The following is a 16,585-nucleotide window of genomic DNA, read 5'->3' as shown; positions in this document are numbered from 1 at the left end:
AAACAAAGAAGAAAAAAATGACTATGGGATCCTGTTTTTGACTGGGTATATAAATAAACACTGACACACACCACTACTTTGCATTCTTGTTCATTCGTTATTGGTAAGAGGATTGCTAAATATTTGATAGTTAATTCAACTCTCAACGTTTCTAGCTTTATGTATGAAGAAACTGAGGCATTTTTATACACTACAGCATGGGAAAAAAAGCACCAGTGCCACAATGAGGCATCCCTGGATTCTTAAAAGTCCTCCTCTGCCTCACACTTTCTTAACAAAAATGCCACCCAATTGAATCAATTTAAATAATCTAAAATCAAGAGGTTTTGTTACCTGTAGGAGTTTTATCCACTGAATTATAATCTTCAACGACAGAATCCTCAATGACATCACTGATTTTCTGCCATGGCTCCAGCTCCTCCTCCTCACATTCCATAAAGAGGTCGGTGTCCGCCATGCTACAAGAAAAAAAGACAAAATAAGATACCTCAGAATGAAAGAAATAATTTTATACAAAATATGGAATCAGATTCTTTAATCTATCAGTAACCCAACCCCTTGTGCTCCCTCTACTATTTCCCCTAACGTCCCCCAAAATTGTAACTTTTATTCTTTTTTTTTTTTTTTTTTAAGATTTTATTTATTTATTTGAGACAGAGAGAATGAGAGAGAGAGAGAGAGCACATGAGAGGGGGGAGGGTCAGAGGGAGAAGCAGGCTCCCTGCCGAGCAGGGAGCCCGATGCGGGACTCGATCCAGGGACTCCAGGATCATGACCTGAGCCGAAGGCAGTCGCTTAACCAACTGAGCCACCCAGGCGCCCCGTAACTTTTATTCTTGAAAAAAAATTATGAAAAAGCCCACAGCAAATTATTCAATAAATAGGAGTATAAAATTTAATTTGTAATATCTAGGACTGTGATTAGAGTGAGGCAAATCATGCAAGTGCAGGGTCTTCAATTAAAATGTATATTTTGGGGGCTCCTGGCTGGCCCAGTCAGTGGAACGTGTGACTCTTGATCTTGGGGTTTTGAGTTTGAGCCCCCCGTTGGGTGTAGAGATGACTTAAAAAGAAAATGCTTAGGGACATTTGGGTGGCTCAGTCGGTTAAGCATCTGCCTTTGGCTTAGGTCATAATCCCAGGAACCAGGAACCTGGGATCAAGTCCTGCAATGTCCCACATTGGGCTCCTTGCTCAATGGGGAACCTGCTTCTCCCTCTGCCTGCCACTCCCCCTGCTTGTGCTACATGCTTGTGTGCGCGTGTGCTGACAAATAAATAAAATCTTAAAAAAAAAAAAATCTTCACAATAAAGTAAAATAAGTAAATAAATAAATAAAATTAAATAAAAAAGAACCTCACAGTCTAGTCCCAGTTTACAAACTTAGGCTTGTTAGCTGTTCTTTCAAAACGGTGATACTGCAGGGTCAATTCTAGATTGCTCTGAATTCAGAAAGTGGGTGATAGTTCTTTTCCCCCCTAAATTGTTTCCTTGTACTTCACCATGATTTTGGAGTCAGCCTTTAATTTGAAAACACTTGCCTAACTTATATGCTTCTTATAAACATAAAGCCTACACCTTTACAATGTAGACAGAGATACTGCCTGCTATTCTGCCTCCCCAGTATTAGTTGACTAAAGGTCAATTTCTTTGTCTTGGAATTGTAGAAGCATTACTGCTCAATGTTCAAACAAAGCCTTTAATGCAAATGTTCTATCAGTGCCCTTAGTATTTCAGCATTTTTTTTTTTACCAAACCCCTAAGCCAAAAACAAAACAACCAACCTAAAACTAAATAAATAGTCTAAGCTGGATCCAACTTGACGGATTTGTTTTGAAGATGCCCAACAGATGGCGTTGTTCCCTTGAAAATTTAAAATATCTAGGCAATCTCCCAGGTGAGTTAGCTGTAGCCAAGTGCCCACAGTTTCAATGGGTAAAGTGCCTACCTTGATTCTACCTGGTCTCTAATATTCTAATTATTTGTCTTCCCAGACCAAAATCACAAAGGGGAGAAGATATGTACAAGGAAAGAAAAATATATAAGGTATCAACTTAAATTTTCTTAGTTACACGTTTAAGTTATATATATATAAAAGACGAAGCTAGCCAGAAACTGAATTTAAAAAGAAGCCAAATCAGGGGCACCTGGGTGGCTCAGTCAGTTAAGTGGCTGCCTTTGGCTCAGGTCATGATCTCAGGGTCCTAGGATGGAGCCTCGCATCGGGCTCCTTACTCAGCGGGGAGCCTGCTTCTCCCTCTCCCTCTGCCTGTCTGCCGCGCCCCCTGTTTGTGCTCTCTCTGTCAAATAAATAAAATCTAAAAAAAAAAATTAAAAAAAAAAGAAGCCAAATCCATATCATAGGCATTCCTTGAGCAAAGATTGCACAACACAAACTTCTGTATGTTTCACTGAAACATACAGTCTAGTTTCAGTGAAAAAGATAACATTCTAAACAACTTTTTTTACTTTTATTTTTTAAAGATTTTATTTGAGAGAGCAAAGCGAGTGAGAGAGAGCGAGCACAAGCACACGAGGCGGGGGGGGGGGGCGGTACGAAGCAGAGGGAGAGGGAGAAGCAGGATCCCTGCTGAGCAGAGAGCCCCCGACAGGGCTCAATCCCAGGACCCTGGGATCATGGCCTGTGCCGAAGGCAGACACTTAACCAACTGAGCCACCCAGGTGCCCCAACAACTTTCTTTTTTTTAACTATTTAATTTTATACCAGTTCTTTGCTGTATAACTTTCTCAGGCCCAAAGCCAACAAATAATTAATGCATAAATATCAAACACCCAGCAGAAGGAATATTAACTGTGGATGATAACCTCTACAGATGGTTCTCAAGCACCTTCTTTCAACCCAGACAAGGTGCAAGCAAACTCCCCATGCATATGCTGAGCAATTTGTAGAAAACTTTCCTTCAGAGTAAGAAGAGCTATCTGAATGCAAATTGTGGTTTTCAATGTCATGCCTATGGATATTTTAACAGCATATCCAAAAGGCTGGTCTTTTGGGCGCCTGGGTGGCTCAGATGGTTAAGCATCTGCCTTCGGCTCAGGTCCTGATCCCAGGGTCCTGGGATCGAGCCCCACATCAGGCTCTTGGCTCAGCGGGAAGCCTGCTTCTCCCTCTCCCTCTGCCTCTCCCCCTGCTCATGCTCTCTCTCTCTCTGTACCTCTGTCTCAAATTAATAAAATCTTAAAAAAGAAAAAAAAAAGGCTGGTCTTTTACCTCAGCTATTCATGATATTTTTAAAAACTTGAGTGCATGTTTTATTTTGTGAAGCAATGAAGTGTAATAAGAATAATCAAAAGTTTCTTCCACTTCATCACAAAGTCAAGCTATACTAAGTCCTCCCATGAAAAAGATACTCTAAGAAACAGACTGGGAAGAGTAAATCTGAAAAGATGGCTAAGAAAGATGTTTGTCGCCTAACTACTTTTTATCAACTGAGTGAGAAAAAGAACTCCCCAGGTATATGCTCTGCCAAGACAACCAATATAAATTAAAAGATTCAAAACAGGGGCGCCTGGGTGGCTCGGTCGGTTAAGCGTCTGCCTTCGGCTCAGGTCATGATCCCAGAGTCCTGGGATCAAGTCCCGCATCCCGGGTTCCCTGCTCAGTGGAAAGCCTGCTTCTGCTTCTCCCTCTCCCACTCCCCCTGCTTGTGTTCCCTCTCTCTCTGTGTCTCTGTCAAATAAATAAATAAATAATCTAACAAAAGATTCAAAACAGGCAGAAAATTCAACTCAGAAAATAGTTTCCAAGTTCTCTACAGCAAACAAGACAGAATTAACCAATAAGGCTTATCAACCCAGAAAAAAAGAAAAAAAGAAAAAAAAGAAAAACAAAAACAATCTGCTAACTGAGCATATTTCACACACTTATATCCAACATCTCTGAAAGACACTGAAACCAAGTTTTTTCAAACACTCCTCAGTTATGACCTAGACTCTTATCTCTGAGCATGATCATTCTTTTTAGCATCTATATAGTTCAGGGTCAAAAAACAACTTTGTTGAAAAGATGGGCCATACCAGGGATGCCTGAGTGGCTCAGTCATTAAGCGTCTGCCTTCGGCTCAGGTCCTGATCCCAGGGTCCTGGGATCGAGTCCCACATCGGACTCCTTGCTCAGTGAGGAGCCTGCTTCTCCCTCTCCCTCTGCTGCTCCCCCTGCTGTGCTCTCTCTCTGACAAATAAATAAAAATCTTTAAAAAAGAAAGAAGAAAAGATGGGCCATACCACAATAGAGATAACCACCTAAATTAAATACTTCACAAACTTGAAAAATGAAAAATGCAAATTTAGTACCCTTCCTGTGGTTTTCCAGTTATCAAAAAGAAATCTTCATTAATATGATGAAATGCTGTATTTAATATCTCTACCGAGATGCTCACGAAAGAAACACCATCATTCTGTGTCTTTCAAAAGTGATCCATGGCATATAGTTAACTTTCAACTATTTTTTTTTTGAAGATTTTATTTATTTATTTGACAGAGAGAGAGCTAGCAAGAGCAGGAACAAAAGGAGGGGGAGAGGGAGAAGGAGGCTTCCCGCCAAGGAGGGAGCCCGATGTGGGGCTCGATCCCAAGACTCTGGGACCATGACCCGAGCTGAAGGCAGACACTTAACGACTGAGCCATCCAGGCACCCCAACTTTCAACTATTTTTGATCGAAGTAGGCAGGAATTACTCAATACGCAGTACTACAATGTACGGATCTTCCCAAACTATCATTCTACTAATGTTTAACCTCTTTGCACACCAAACCTTTAACTTAATTTCTCACAAGGAGAAAAAAAACCTGGGTTTTTTCCCCCTCTCTTCTCTATTGTTTTGCTAGAGGTGTATTCAAGCTTAGTACTTCTCACATTAACAAAGAAGTTGAAATTCAATTCTTACTCAATTTAGGGGCATTTTCATTCTGAGTAACTGCCAGGTAAAAAAGTGAATTTCGGAAAATAAAGGCTAGCACATAGGGCCTCATCAAGAGGAAAACTTGGGATGGGCAACAAATTTGAGAATCATACTACAACCAAGTTAAGTGGGAAACTTTCATCATGTTACAATTATGAGTCTCTGAATCAAGACCGTTGTGATTTTTTTTTTTAAAGATTTTATTTATTTTTTGAGAGACAGCGAGAGAGGGAACACAAGCAGGGGGAGTGGGAGAGGAAGAAGCAGGTTTCCCGCTAACAGGGCGCCAGACGTGGGGCTCGATCCCAGGACCCTGGGATCATGACCTGAGCCGAAGGCAGACGCTTAATGACTGAGCCACCCAGGCGCCCCAGACTGTTGTGATTCTTTTCAGCTATTTTAAAAATGAGATATAGGGGCACCTGGGTGGCTCAGCTGGTTAAACGGCTGCCTTCAGCTCAGGTCATGATCCGGGGGTCCTGGGATAGAGTCCCACATCAGGCTCATTGCTCAGCGGGGAGTCTGCCTCTCCCCCTGCACGTGCCCACTCTCTCTCTCTTCTCGCTGTCTCAAATAAAATCTTTATTTAAAAAAATGATAAAAACTCTAATTAAATACAAAAGTAGAGATGTAGCCAATCATCCAGATTCAAAAATTATCAACCCAGGGGCGCCTGGGTGGCTCAGTCGTTAAGCGTCTGCCTTCGGGTCATGATCCCGGGGTCCTGGGATCGAGTCCCGCATCGGGCTCCCTACTCGGCAGGAAGCCCGCTTCTCCCTCTCCCACTCCCCCTGCTTGTGTTCCTGCTCTCGCTGTCTCTCTCTGTCAAGTGAATAAATAAAATCTAAAAAAAAAAAAATTATCAACCCAAAATTGTCCTTGTTTTATCTATGCCTCCTTTCCTTCGTATTATTTTGAAGCTAATCCCTATTATAAGTATTTCGGTATGTAGCTCTAAAAGATGAAGACTTAAAAGATCATATAACAAAACAAAAAAGTACCATTAAATGCCTAAAAATTGATAGTCCCTTAATATGAACATTCAATTCAAATTCTCTCAAATACCATAATTTTTAAAGTTTGTTTGAATTAGAATCCAAATAAAGTACAAATATATCATGATTATTTGATAAGTTTCTTATATCTTTTAATTTATAGGTCTTCCTTTATCTTTTTTTTTCCTTCCTTGCGATTTACTTGTTGAAGAACCAGCTCACCTCTTACAATTTCTACAACCTGCATATTGTTGATCCCATACCCATAGCACTTACATGCCTCTGTCCCCTGGATATCCTGAAATTGACAGTTGGATCTAGTGGCATGATTAAATACAAGTTGAGGGCACCTGGGTGGCTCAGTTGGTTAAGCGACTGCCTTCAGCTCAGGTCATGATCCTGGAGTCCCGGGATTGAGTCCCGCATCGGGCTGCCTGCTCAGCAGGGAGTCTGCTTCTCCCTCTGACCCTCCCCCCTCTCATGCTCTCTCTCTCATTCTCTCTCTCAAATAAATAAAATCTTAAAATAAATAAATAAATAAATAAATACAGGTTGAATGTTTTTCCCCCAAGATTACTCATAAGGATGAGGTTTTCTTCCATCAGGAGGCATGTTCAATGCTGGATCTAATCACTCTAAATCATTCTTTCTTCATTTATTAACTGGAACAAAAAGCAGGGGTGCCTGGGTGGCTCAGTCGGTTAAGTGTCTGACTCTCGATTTCAGCTCAGGTCATGATCACAGGATTGTGAGATCCAGTCCCACGTTGGCTCTGCACTCAGCAGGGAGTCTGCTTGAGATTCTCTATCGATCTGCCTCTGTCACCCTCCACCCCCGCACTCTCTAAAAATAAAATAAATAAATCTTAAAACCAAACCCAAAACAAAACAAAAAAACCAAAACGCAGGGGTACCTGGCTGGCTCAGTCAGTGGAGCATGCCCCACGATGGACAGAGATTACTTTTAAAAAAATTAAACAAAAAGGCAAAACATATTACTTGGTTACCCAGTGGTGGGTATTCCATCTTGATTTCTTCTATCTTGCCTGCTTCTTTTTACCAGTTTTCAAGGTAATTCAATAGCATTTCACCAAAGTGACCAATAAGCTTGTTGTTAAACTATCATTATGATATATTTTATTTTAAGAAAGGGAGTGGGAGGGGCAGAGAGAGAGGGGGAGAGAGAATTTTAAGCAGGTTTCAATCTCACAACCCCAAGATCATGACCTGAGCCAAAATCAAGAGTCCAACACTTAACCAACTGAGCCACCCAGGCGCCCTTATGATATCATGTTTTAAACGTAATTTATGTGTTTTGATCCATCGCAGTTATTTTTACTGATACTCAAAAATGTCCTATTTTGGCCAGTGGAACTTCTTCAGTTGGCTCCTGAGTCCTTCTGACAGAACCCTCAGTAGTGTCTGATAAAACCCTTGCAGTGATAGTGATAGACAAGATGTTCTAGGTTCATCCCATACATTTCCTGCCCCAGGTCAGAATCAGCCATTCCTCTAAAGAGCTCTGATTCCTTCTGGTGGGGAATGATATTCCAAGACCAGTCTATATGCCAGGGACCTTTCAGCTCATTTTAAATATAAAATTATCTCCCTATCAACCACCAATTATTAGTCAGCTATCTTCAATTTTACTCCTATAGCATGTGGCAGAAAAATTCCACATCTGCAAAGAATATGTCTTAGAAACTTAAAACAAAATTCTATTTTCTCCTGAAATTCTTTCTTGAGATTTCTCAGTCTTGTAACATATTTATTGAACAAAAAATTCTCATTACTTCCACTCTTCTCCTATTCCAAACTCCTTTTCCTTCCCTTAAGAAGCCTGGATCATTTTCCTGATTGGGAGAATTTACATATACAGTTGACCCTTGAACAACATGGGTTTGAACTGTGCAGGTCCACTAATAACAGATTTGTTTCAATAAATATACTGGAAATGTTTGGAGATTTGTGACAATTTGAAAAAAACTTGAAGAACCTAGAAATATAGAAAAAATTAAGAAAAAGTTAGCTATGCCATGAATACATAAAAAACATGTAGATACTAGTTTATTTTAGCATTTACTACCATAAAATAGAAACAAATCTATTATAAAAAGTCAAATTTATCAAAACTTACACACAGACTGTACGTGGTGCCATTTGCAGTTGAGAGAATGTAAACAAAGATGCGGTATGAAATAACTGCATAAAATTAACTGTAGTACACACTGTACTACTGCAATTAATTTTGTAGTGACCTCCTATTGCTATTGCAATGAGCTCGAGTGTTCTCTTAAAACACCACTTGAGCAGCCCTTCTCGCCAGTAAATTGTGTATCACAGTAAAAAGTGATCTCTCCGACGCCTGGGTGGCTCAGTCGGTTAAGCGTCTGCCTTTGGCTCAGGTCATTATCCCAGGGTCCTGGGATCAAGTCCCACATCCGGCTCCCTGCTTGGCAGGGAGTCTGCTTCTCCGTCTACCCCTCCCCACTGCTTGTGCTCTCTCTCTCTCATATAAATAAATAAAATCTTTAACAAAAATAAAAAATAAAAAAATAAGAAGTTATCTCTCCTAGTTCTTACTATTAGCAGTTAAATTTTGGGGAAGTCAAAAGTTATATGGAGATTTCTGATTGGGGGGGGCAGGTTGTTGATATCCCTAACATTCCCCCCAACACGATGTTCAAGGGTCAACTGTAGTTAAAAAATTTTAAGGATGGGGCACCTGGGTGGAGCAGTCGGTTAAGCATCAGACTCTTGGTTTCGAGTCAGGTTGTGATCTCAGGGTTGTGGCATTGGGCCCCAAGTCGGGCTATGTGTTCGGTGTGGAGTCTGCTTGGGATTCTCTCTCCCTTTCCTTCTGCCCCTCCTGCTCATCTCTCTCTCAAATAAATAAATAACATCTTAAATAAAAAAAAATTTAAAAAAAAATTTAAGGACAAAGGTTAACAAAGAGGATACATTTAATCAAGCTCTTTAGCAAGTCACTATGTTTTGAAAGACAGTCTTTTCTTGAATTCCAAGAAAAAGATAGATCACCTCACAGATATCAAACAAATATCAATCTCAACTATTCCTAACAGAAATTATCTATAGCATATAAGCTTATATAGCCAATAAGTTTCCTTTCCAAGGAAATGGGGGGGAGGGGTGTTAGATAAAGCAAAAAGCCTGTATCTTTAACTTATAAATGAAGAGCTCATTTCTCCCCTCCATAAAATTTCCAATAGAGCTAAAAAATTTCATCATACCCCACTGTTCTCCAACACATACCAGGCACAGCGGAAGCTATGCAGCCTATCTGCAGAAGAAATTTGGGTTCAGTAGCCGTATATGGGTTACATAAAGGGAAAGCAAATCAGAGGACATTACTAAGGAATCTTCACACATGCCAGTGGATTTTATCCAACTCAGTGATACTCAAAAATGGGAATTTGCCCCTGAAAAGACATTTGGCAATGTCTGGATAAATTTTTGGTAGTCATAACTATAGGTGGGATTGGGGAGTGCTACTGGCATTTATCTAATGGGTAGTGGCCAGGGGTGCTATTAAACATCCCATGATGTACAGATTATCTAGGGACTTACCTACTCTAAAACGTCAATAGTGCCAAGATTGAGAAACCTTGATCAAACTGAATCCATGCTCTGAAGGGGGAAAATTTCAAAATAATCATCCCACATCCTATGCATAAAGAACTACCATTTCTTTTTTTTTTTTTTTTTAAGATTTTATTTATTTATTTGAGAGAGAGAGAATGAGAGCGAGCGAGCACATGAGGGGGGGAGGGTCAGAGGGAGAAGCAGACTCCCCGCCGAGCAGGGAGCCCGATGTGGGACTCGATCCTGGGACTCCAGGATCATGACCTGAGCCGAAGGCAGTCGCTTAACCAACTGAGCCACCCAGGTGCCCAAGAACTACCATTTCTTTTTACAGTATCTATCTTCCTCAAAAACAGAGAAAATGAGAATACGTTTCCAATGAATTGTTCAGATGGTTACATCTCACAAAGTAAAAACATTTAATTTTTATAAAGCTCATATGCATCTGGTTTGTTTCACCTTATAATCATCTACCTGTGAAACTTGATTTTCTCTTCGTATTCATCTGACAACTTCTGTGCCATTCTTCTTTTTGCCCAAGTACCTAATTTCTCCTCATAAAACAGGAGCATCATGATGTCAATCTTCTAAGATTATACTTATTATCAGTAATGCTTATAACTGTCAGTATGTTATTAGTATTGACTAGTGAATAATTTTTGTGAAAATAATTTCCCAAAATCATTTAATCTAATCTCCATTTCTAAAATGTCTGGGTTTTTAAAAAAGATCTATTTATTTATTTGAGGGGGGAGAGAGGGAGAGGAAGAGAGAGAGAATATCTCAACCAGACTCCTCGCTTAGCATGGAGCCCCATGTGGGGCTTGATCCCAGGACCCCGAGATCATGACCTGAGCCAAAACCAAGACTTGGACGCTCAACTGACTGAGCCACCCAGGTGCCCTAAAATTTCTGGTTTTGACCCCTTTACAATTCCTCTATGGGTTGCTTCTGCTAAATATATCAACGCTTCTTGCCTGTCCAACTTCCAAATCATTTTCTCAGAGGACAGTGAACCAAAATGACACGAAGCAAACCTATTTCTGCGTTTTCTCAAAGTCTTATTGTTATGTTTCAAGTTACAGAGGTAGCTCTATATCTCAAAAACCAAAGGTTATGACAGTACTTAAGTTTAAATAGAAAAACGTCGGGGCGGCTGGGTGGCTCAGTCGTTAAGCGTCTGCCTTCGGCTCAGGTCATGATCCCAGGGTCCTGGGATCGAGCCCCGCATCGGGCTCCCTGCTCTGCCAGGAGCCTGCTTCTCCCTCTCCCACTCCGCCTGCTTGTGTTCCCTCTCTAGCTATCTCTCTCTCTGTCAAATAAATAAAATAAAATCTTTTAAAAAAATAAAAAATAAAAAAAATAAATAGAAAAATGTCAGCCAATAATCCAAACTCTGCCTGTCACCAACTGGTGTGTGACTTGTTCTTTTGTAAACAACAAACAAGCCACCAAAGATAATGTTTAACCTTAATCAAATCAAGCATTTAAATTTAACTTGCAGTTTGTAGGAAACAGCAAAATAGGAATAAGTAGCACCATAAGAAAATAATGACGTAAACCCAGAAGGTGGGACATTCTCTAAAGAAATAATCAGACAGGGGCGCCTGGGTGGCTCAGATCATGATCCCAGGGTCCTGGGATCGAGTCCCGCATTGGGCTCCCTGCTGGGCGGGGAGCCTGCTTCTCCCTCTGCCTCTGCCTCTCTCTCTCTCTCTGACTCTCATGAATAAATAAATAAAACATTAAAAAAAAAAAAAGAAATCATCAGACAAATGCAGAATATAGAGCATTCTACAAAACTAGTAACAAGTTCTCTTTAAAAATGTGACACACACACACACACACATACACACACACACAGTGAGACCGAACTAAATTAAAAGAAACTAAAGAGCCATTACAAATTCAAGATGTGAACCTTTATTGGATTTTGGTTCATATAAAAGCTATAAATGACATTCTGGGAACAACTGGAACATTTAAATATATAGATTAGATACTAGATGACACCTGGGAATTACTTTTTATTATTTTAATTTTTAAATTTATTTATTTTTTTAAAAGATTTTATTTATTTATTTGACAGAGAGATAGAGAGCACAAGTAGGCAGAGGGAGAGGGAGAAGCAGGCTCTCCGCTGAGCAGAGAGCCGGACGTGGGGCTCGATCCCAGGACCCCAGGATCATGACCTGAGCCGAAGGCAGCCGCTTAACCGACTGAGCCACCCAGGCGCCCCAAATTTTTTTATTTTTTAAATCTAAATTCCAGTATAGTTAACATACCCTGTTGGTTTCAGGTGTACAACATAGTGATTCAATAATCCTATACATTACCCAGTGCTCATCAAGATAAGCGTATTTGTAATTCCCTTCACTTATTTCACCCATTCCCCCCACGACCACCTAGGAATAACTTTCTAAATTTCCTTAGAAAGAACAGTTACATTAGAGTTATGCGGAAGGGTATATTTATTCTTAGCAAATGCATGAAATATTTAGTGGAAGTGTCATGACTGACTTTCAGGTGGTTTAGGAAACATGCATATTTTGGTATTTTTTTATAGACCTTAGTACGTTTAAAAAACGTCATGTCTAGGTAATGGGTCCACTGCCGGTACTCCTTGTATTGTATTCTTTCACTTTTACATGCATGAACTTTTCTTTTTTTTTAAGATTTTATTTATTTGAGAGAGAGAAGGCACAAGCAGTGGGGAGCGGGAGAGGGAGAAGGAGAAGCAGGCTCTCTGCTGAGCAGGGAGCCCGATGCGGGGCTCGACCGCAGCTGTGATCATGACCTGAGCTGAAGGCAGATGCTTAACTGACTGAGCCACCAGGTGCCCCTATGCATGAAATTTTCGTAATAAAAAGTTGGGGAGATCAGATGAATAAAGTCTGAGGATCTAATGTAAAACACGGTGACTATAACTGATAACACTATCATATAATTAAAATTTGCTGAAAGTAGAACTTAAATGTTCTCACACACACAAAAAATGTGAGGTGATGAATGTGTTCATTAATTAGATGGAGGGAATCCTTTCACAATGTACATTAAATCACCATAATGTACACTTTAAATATCTTATATTTTGTCAATTATATCTCAATAAAGCTGAAATTTATTTATTTTTTTTAAAGATTTTATTTATTTATTTGAGAGAGAGAGAAATGAGAGAGAGCACATGAGAGGGGGAGGGTCAGAGGGAGAAGCAGACCCCCTGACGAGCAGGAAGCCCGATGCAGGACTCATCCAGGGACTCCAGGATCATGACCTGAGCCGAAGGCAGTCGCTTAACCAACTGAGCCACCCAGGCGCCCAATAAAGTTGAAATTTAAAAAAAAGAAAAAAGTTGGGGATAAAAACTACCTATTCACATTTTGGTTGTGATATTTTTATGCTACCATATTCTGCCATTATCTTTTGCCATTTACTAAAACTGGTAACCTTGTTGACTGAATTTTCTGTTAATGTATTCTTATTTCTAGGAGCAATTTTCACATAGATTGTATATACACGCTTTTTTTTTTTTTTTAAGATATTTATTTATTTATTTATTTGACAGAGAGAAACACGGCGAGAGAGGGAACACAAGCAGGGGGACTGGAAGAGGGAGAAGCAGGCTTCCCGGTGAGCAGGGAGCCCGATGCAGGGCTCAATCCCAGGACCCTGGGACCATGACCTGAACTGAAGGCAGACGCTTAACGACTGAGCCACCCAGGCGCCCCAGTATATACATGCTTCTTAAAATGTACATGTTAATTAATGTTAGAAAGAAAACATGAATCTAAGGTGGATTTTGCAGGGCTACCAAGGAGGTACTCTAGGAGGAGATGAACTTTGCCATCTTCCATTAATCCAACCCCTTATTTGACATCTTGGTAACCTATCTGGTTTCTGTATTTTACAACAGTAATTATACTGACAACATAATTTTTGTGCACTCAGTAGGCTTTACTCAACACTGCAGCTCACACAGGACTATTAGCAATTCCCAGAGCCTTTTAAGTCTCTGGCATTCATCTATCCATCCACAATATGGGTATACCAAATACATCTTTCTAGAGAGAAGTGAATTAATTATACCTTACTTGTTGGTAAATATGGTAGTCTATACTCAGGTCCCAGCTAATCAGTAAAAGTCTACATAATGGAAAAGCAAGATAGAAAGAATCTTTACAAACAACCTGTTATTTAAAAGCAAGAAAAAGAATCCAGCAGATACACCCATCAGTCTACTTTTGCGGTACTTAATGCACAGCAAAATTTACCTACCCTCATCTCAAATAATATTAAGAAAACATGTTTTCTATCAAAACTCTCCAGGCAGATTTGGCTCTTGAAGATTTGAATTCCTTTAATTTGTCTGGTTCTTTCATAGATGTAAATACCAGGAATGAAGAATTCAGAATTTAACGTTTTCAATTCACTGCTAGTATATACCTACCCATAAATTAAGATAAAAAGAACATGTGGAACAGGAAAAATGTTTTAAAAAACAAAACATTTAAGAATACACTCTTATTCCAAGGTGAGAACTAAACAATCCTCGAAACAACTGGCATTTGTTTTCAAGTTAACTCAATTTTTGGCTTTAAAAAAGATTAATTTTAGAAAACCTATAGGACTAAAAACCTATAGGACATGGCTATGAAACTAATTATTGTTAAATCTGTAAGGAGCTTTTATTTATCCAGTCTTTTGCATGACCTATTTTATCCCTTACAGAATCTAATAGTTGTCAAATCTCACATACAATATTCACAATGTTATTTAATAGTGTTAATAATCTAATACTCCCAAACACAAAATATTTTCAATTTATCCGACAGCAAATCTATCAAGAAGCACCCAGATATAAGTCATGTGCTCTTTACTAAAACAACAACTAAAGTAAGCAGTAAATTCCCTATTTTTAAAGGATTAAATATTCAGGAGTCCCTTTCCCACGAAAAGCTTTTCCTCACTGACAGTTGTTATGATATTTCTACTCCCTTGATTTCATTTAACTCTGCTAAATACCAGTAATGTTAGCTTATTTCCCTTTTCTCCTCCCGAGTTACATGTAAAAATATGTTTCTGTGGATATGGCTTTAATATCACAAACCAGAATGCCAAAGAATCTATCAAAATCTTAACATATTGATATGACAAAGGCACCAACCAGCTCTAGGGTTTGTAATTTAAATCAGAAATCTCCACCCTCAACAAAAAGACATATATGTAGAATAAAGACTGAAACATTACCTGGAATGTATTTTACTTTACAGTGATATTGCCAGACGTTATTATGTAATTTACACTCATCTCAATGAATTTTCACAATTGTATGTACTAAGTACTACATTTTACAGATGAAGTTTTTTGTTTTTTTTTTTTAAAGATTTTATTTATTTGACAGAGAGAGCACAAGCAGAGGGAGAGAGAGGGAGAAGCAGGTTCCCCGCTGAGCAAGGAGCCCGATGTGGGACTCGATCCCAGGACCCTGGGATCATGACCTGGGCCGAAGGCAGCCGCTTAACCGACTGAGCCACCCAGGCGCCCCCAGATGAGGTTTTAAAAGGAGGTTTAGAGAGATTAAGTACCTTGCCCAAGGTTACAGTTACTAGATAACTGTAATCCAGGCCAGGATTCAAATCAACCTTTTTCTCTAGAATTCTTCCTCAAGCCACTGCCTCTTCTTTTATTAACTCCAACTAATATTTGTAAATTCTTCAGTTCCTAAATGGTGGAGGCAGATCTGGATGATCTCAGAAGCAGAAGCATAGGATACACTGAGTCATTCCCAAGTTTTTTGCTCTTGAGACCTCCTTACAGTCTTAAAATTATTGAGGACCTTAAAGAGTTTTTATTTATGTGGATTACACCTTTTGATATTTACCATACATACCAGACATTAAAACAAAAAAAGTTAAGTACTTATCAATACAATTAACAACAAACCATCAGGTTAACATAAGATTTTCAATTAAAAGTTACTATTTTCGGGGTGCCTGGGTGGCTCAGTCGTTAAGCGTCTGCCTTCGGCTCAGGTCATGATCCCAGAGTTCTGGGATCGAGCCCTGCATCCGGCTCCCTGCTCGGCAGGGAGTCTGCTTCTCCCTCTCCCTGCCACTCTGCCTGCTTGTGCTCTCTATCTCTCTGTCAAATAAATAAATAAAATCTTAAAAAAAAAAAAAAGTTACTATTTTCCCCAAAATAATCAGAGAGTAACATTGTTTTACATTTTTATCAATCTTTAAGGTCTAGCTTAATAGAAGGCAGTGGGATTCTCATAGCTGCTTAATGCATTCCGCCTGTTGCTGTATGCTGCTTTGGTTAAGTATATAGACTATCTGGCCTCACAGATAGCAGGAAAAGGGAAAAATATTCTAAAAACCTCTTCAGGTAGCTGCCTATATTGACACAATACTAAAACCCAACAAATGGTAGTTTCTTAAAGAATACTTGCATCTTGGAATCTGAATCCCTATCAATGAACTTTTCCTACTTCGTTACATTAAAATCCACTGGTGTAGGAACACCTGGGTGGCTCAGTCGGTTAAGCATCTGCCTTCGGCTCAGGTAGTGATCCCAGAGTCCTGGGATCGAGTCCCCGCATCGAGTCCCCTCATGCGCTCCTTGCTCAGTGGGGAGCCTGCCTCTCCCTCTGCCTGCCACTCCCCCTGCTTGTGCTAGCACTCTCCCCCTCTCTCTCTGACAAATAAATAAAATCCTTTTTTTTTTTAAAGATTTTATTTATTTGACAGAGACACAGCGAGAGAAAGAACACAAGCAAGGGGAGTGGGAGAGGGAGAAGCAGACTTCCCGCTGAGCAGGGAGCCCCATGCAGGGCTCGATCCCGGGACCCTGGGATCATGACCTGAGCCGGAAAGCAAATGCTTAACTACTGAGCCACCCAGGCGCCCCAATAAATAAAATCTTTAAAAAATAAAATAAAATAAAATCCACTGGTGTACCTTGCATTCTGAAAGGATCATTAACATGATGATTTTGAAACATCATGTATTGGTCACTTCGAAAATACAGACTGAGATGCCCATCCTCCAAATGTTGACATATTTCAT

At 39.8% G+C, this 16,585-nt stretch overlaps 1 protein-coding gene across 5 annotated transcripts in view; it reads right to left on the bottom strand.

The window, feature by feature from the left end:
• POGZ (pogo transposable element derived with ZNF domain) overlaps positions 1 to 16,585 on the bottom strand; it is a 51,807-nt gene that overhangs the window by 32,168 nt on the left and 3,054 nt on the right. For all 5 annotated transcript variants that reach the window (XM_036118737.2, XM_078072446.1, XM_036118733.2 and 2 more), the window contains one exon: positions 334 to 458. In XM_036118737.2, coding sequence (XP_035974630.1) covers positions 334 to 457 — 124 coding nt within the window. In that variant the 5' untranslated portion in view covers position 458. The remainder of the gene's footprint in view (positions 1 to 333; positions 459 to 16,585) is intronic.

This window comes from Halichoerus grypus, chromosome 5 (genome assembly GCF_964656455.1).
Source record: "Halichoerus grypus chromosome 5, mHalGry1.hap1.1, whole genome shotgun sequence".
Lineage (NCBI taxonomy): Eukaryota > Metazoa > Chordata > Mammalia > Carnivora > Phocidae > Halichoerus > Halichoerus grypus.
This window is presented reverse-complemented; position numbering and strand designations above follow the sequence as displayed.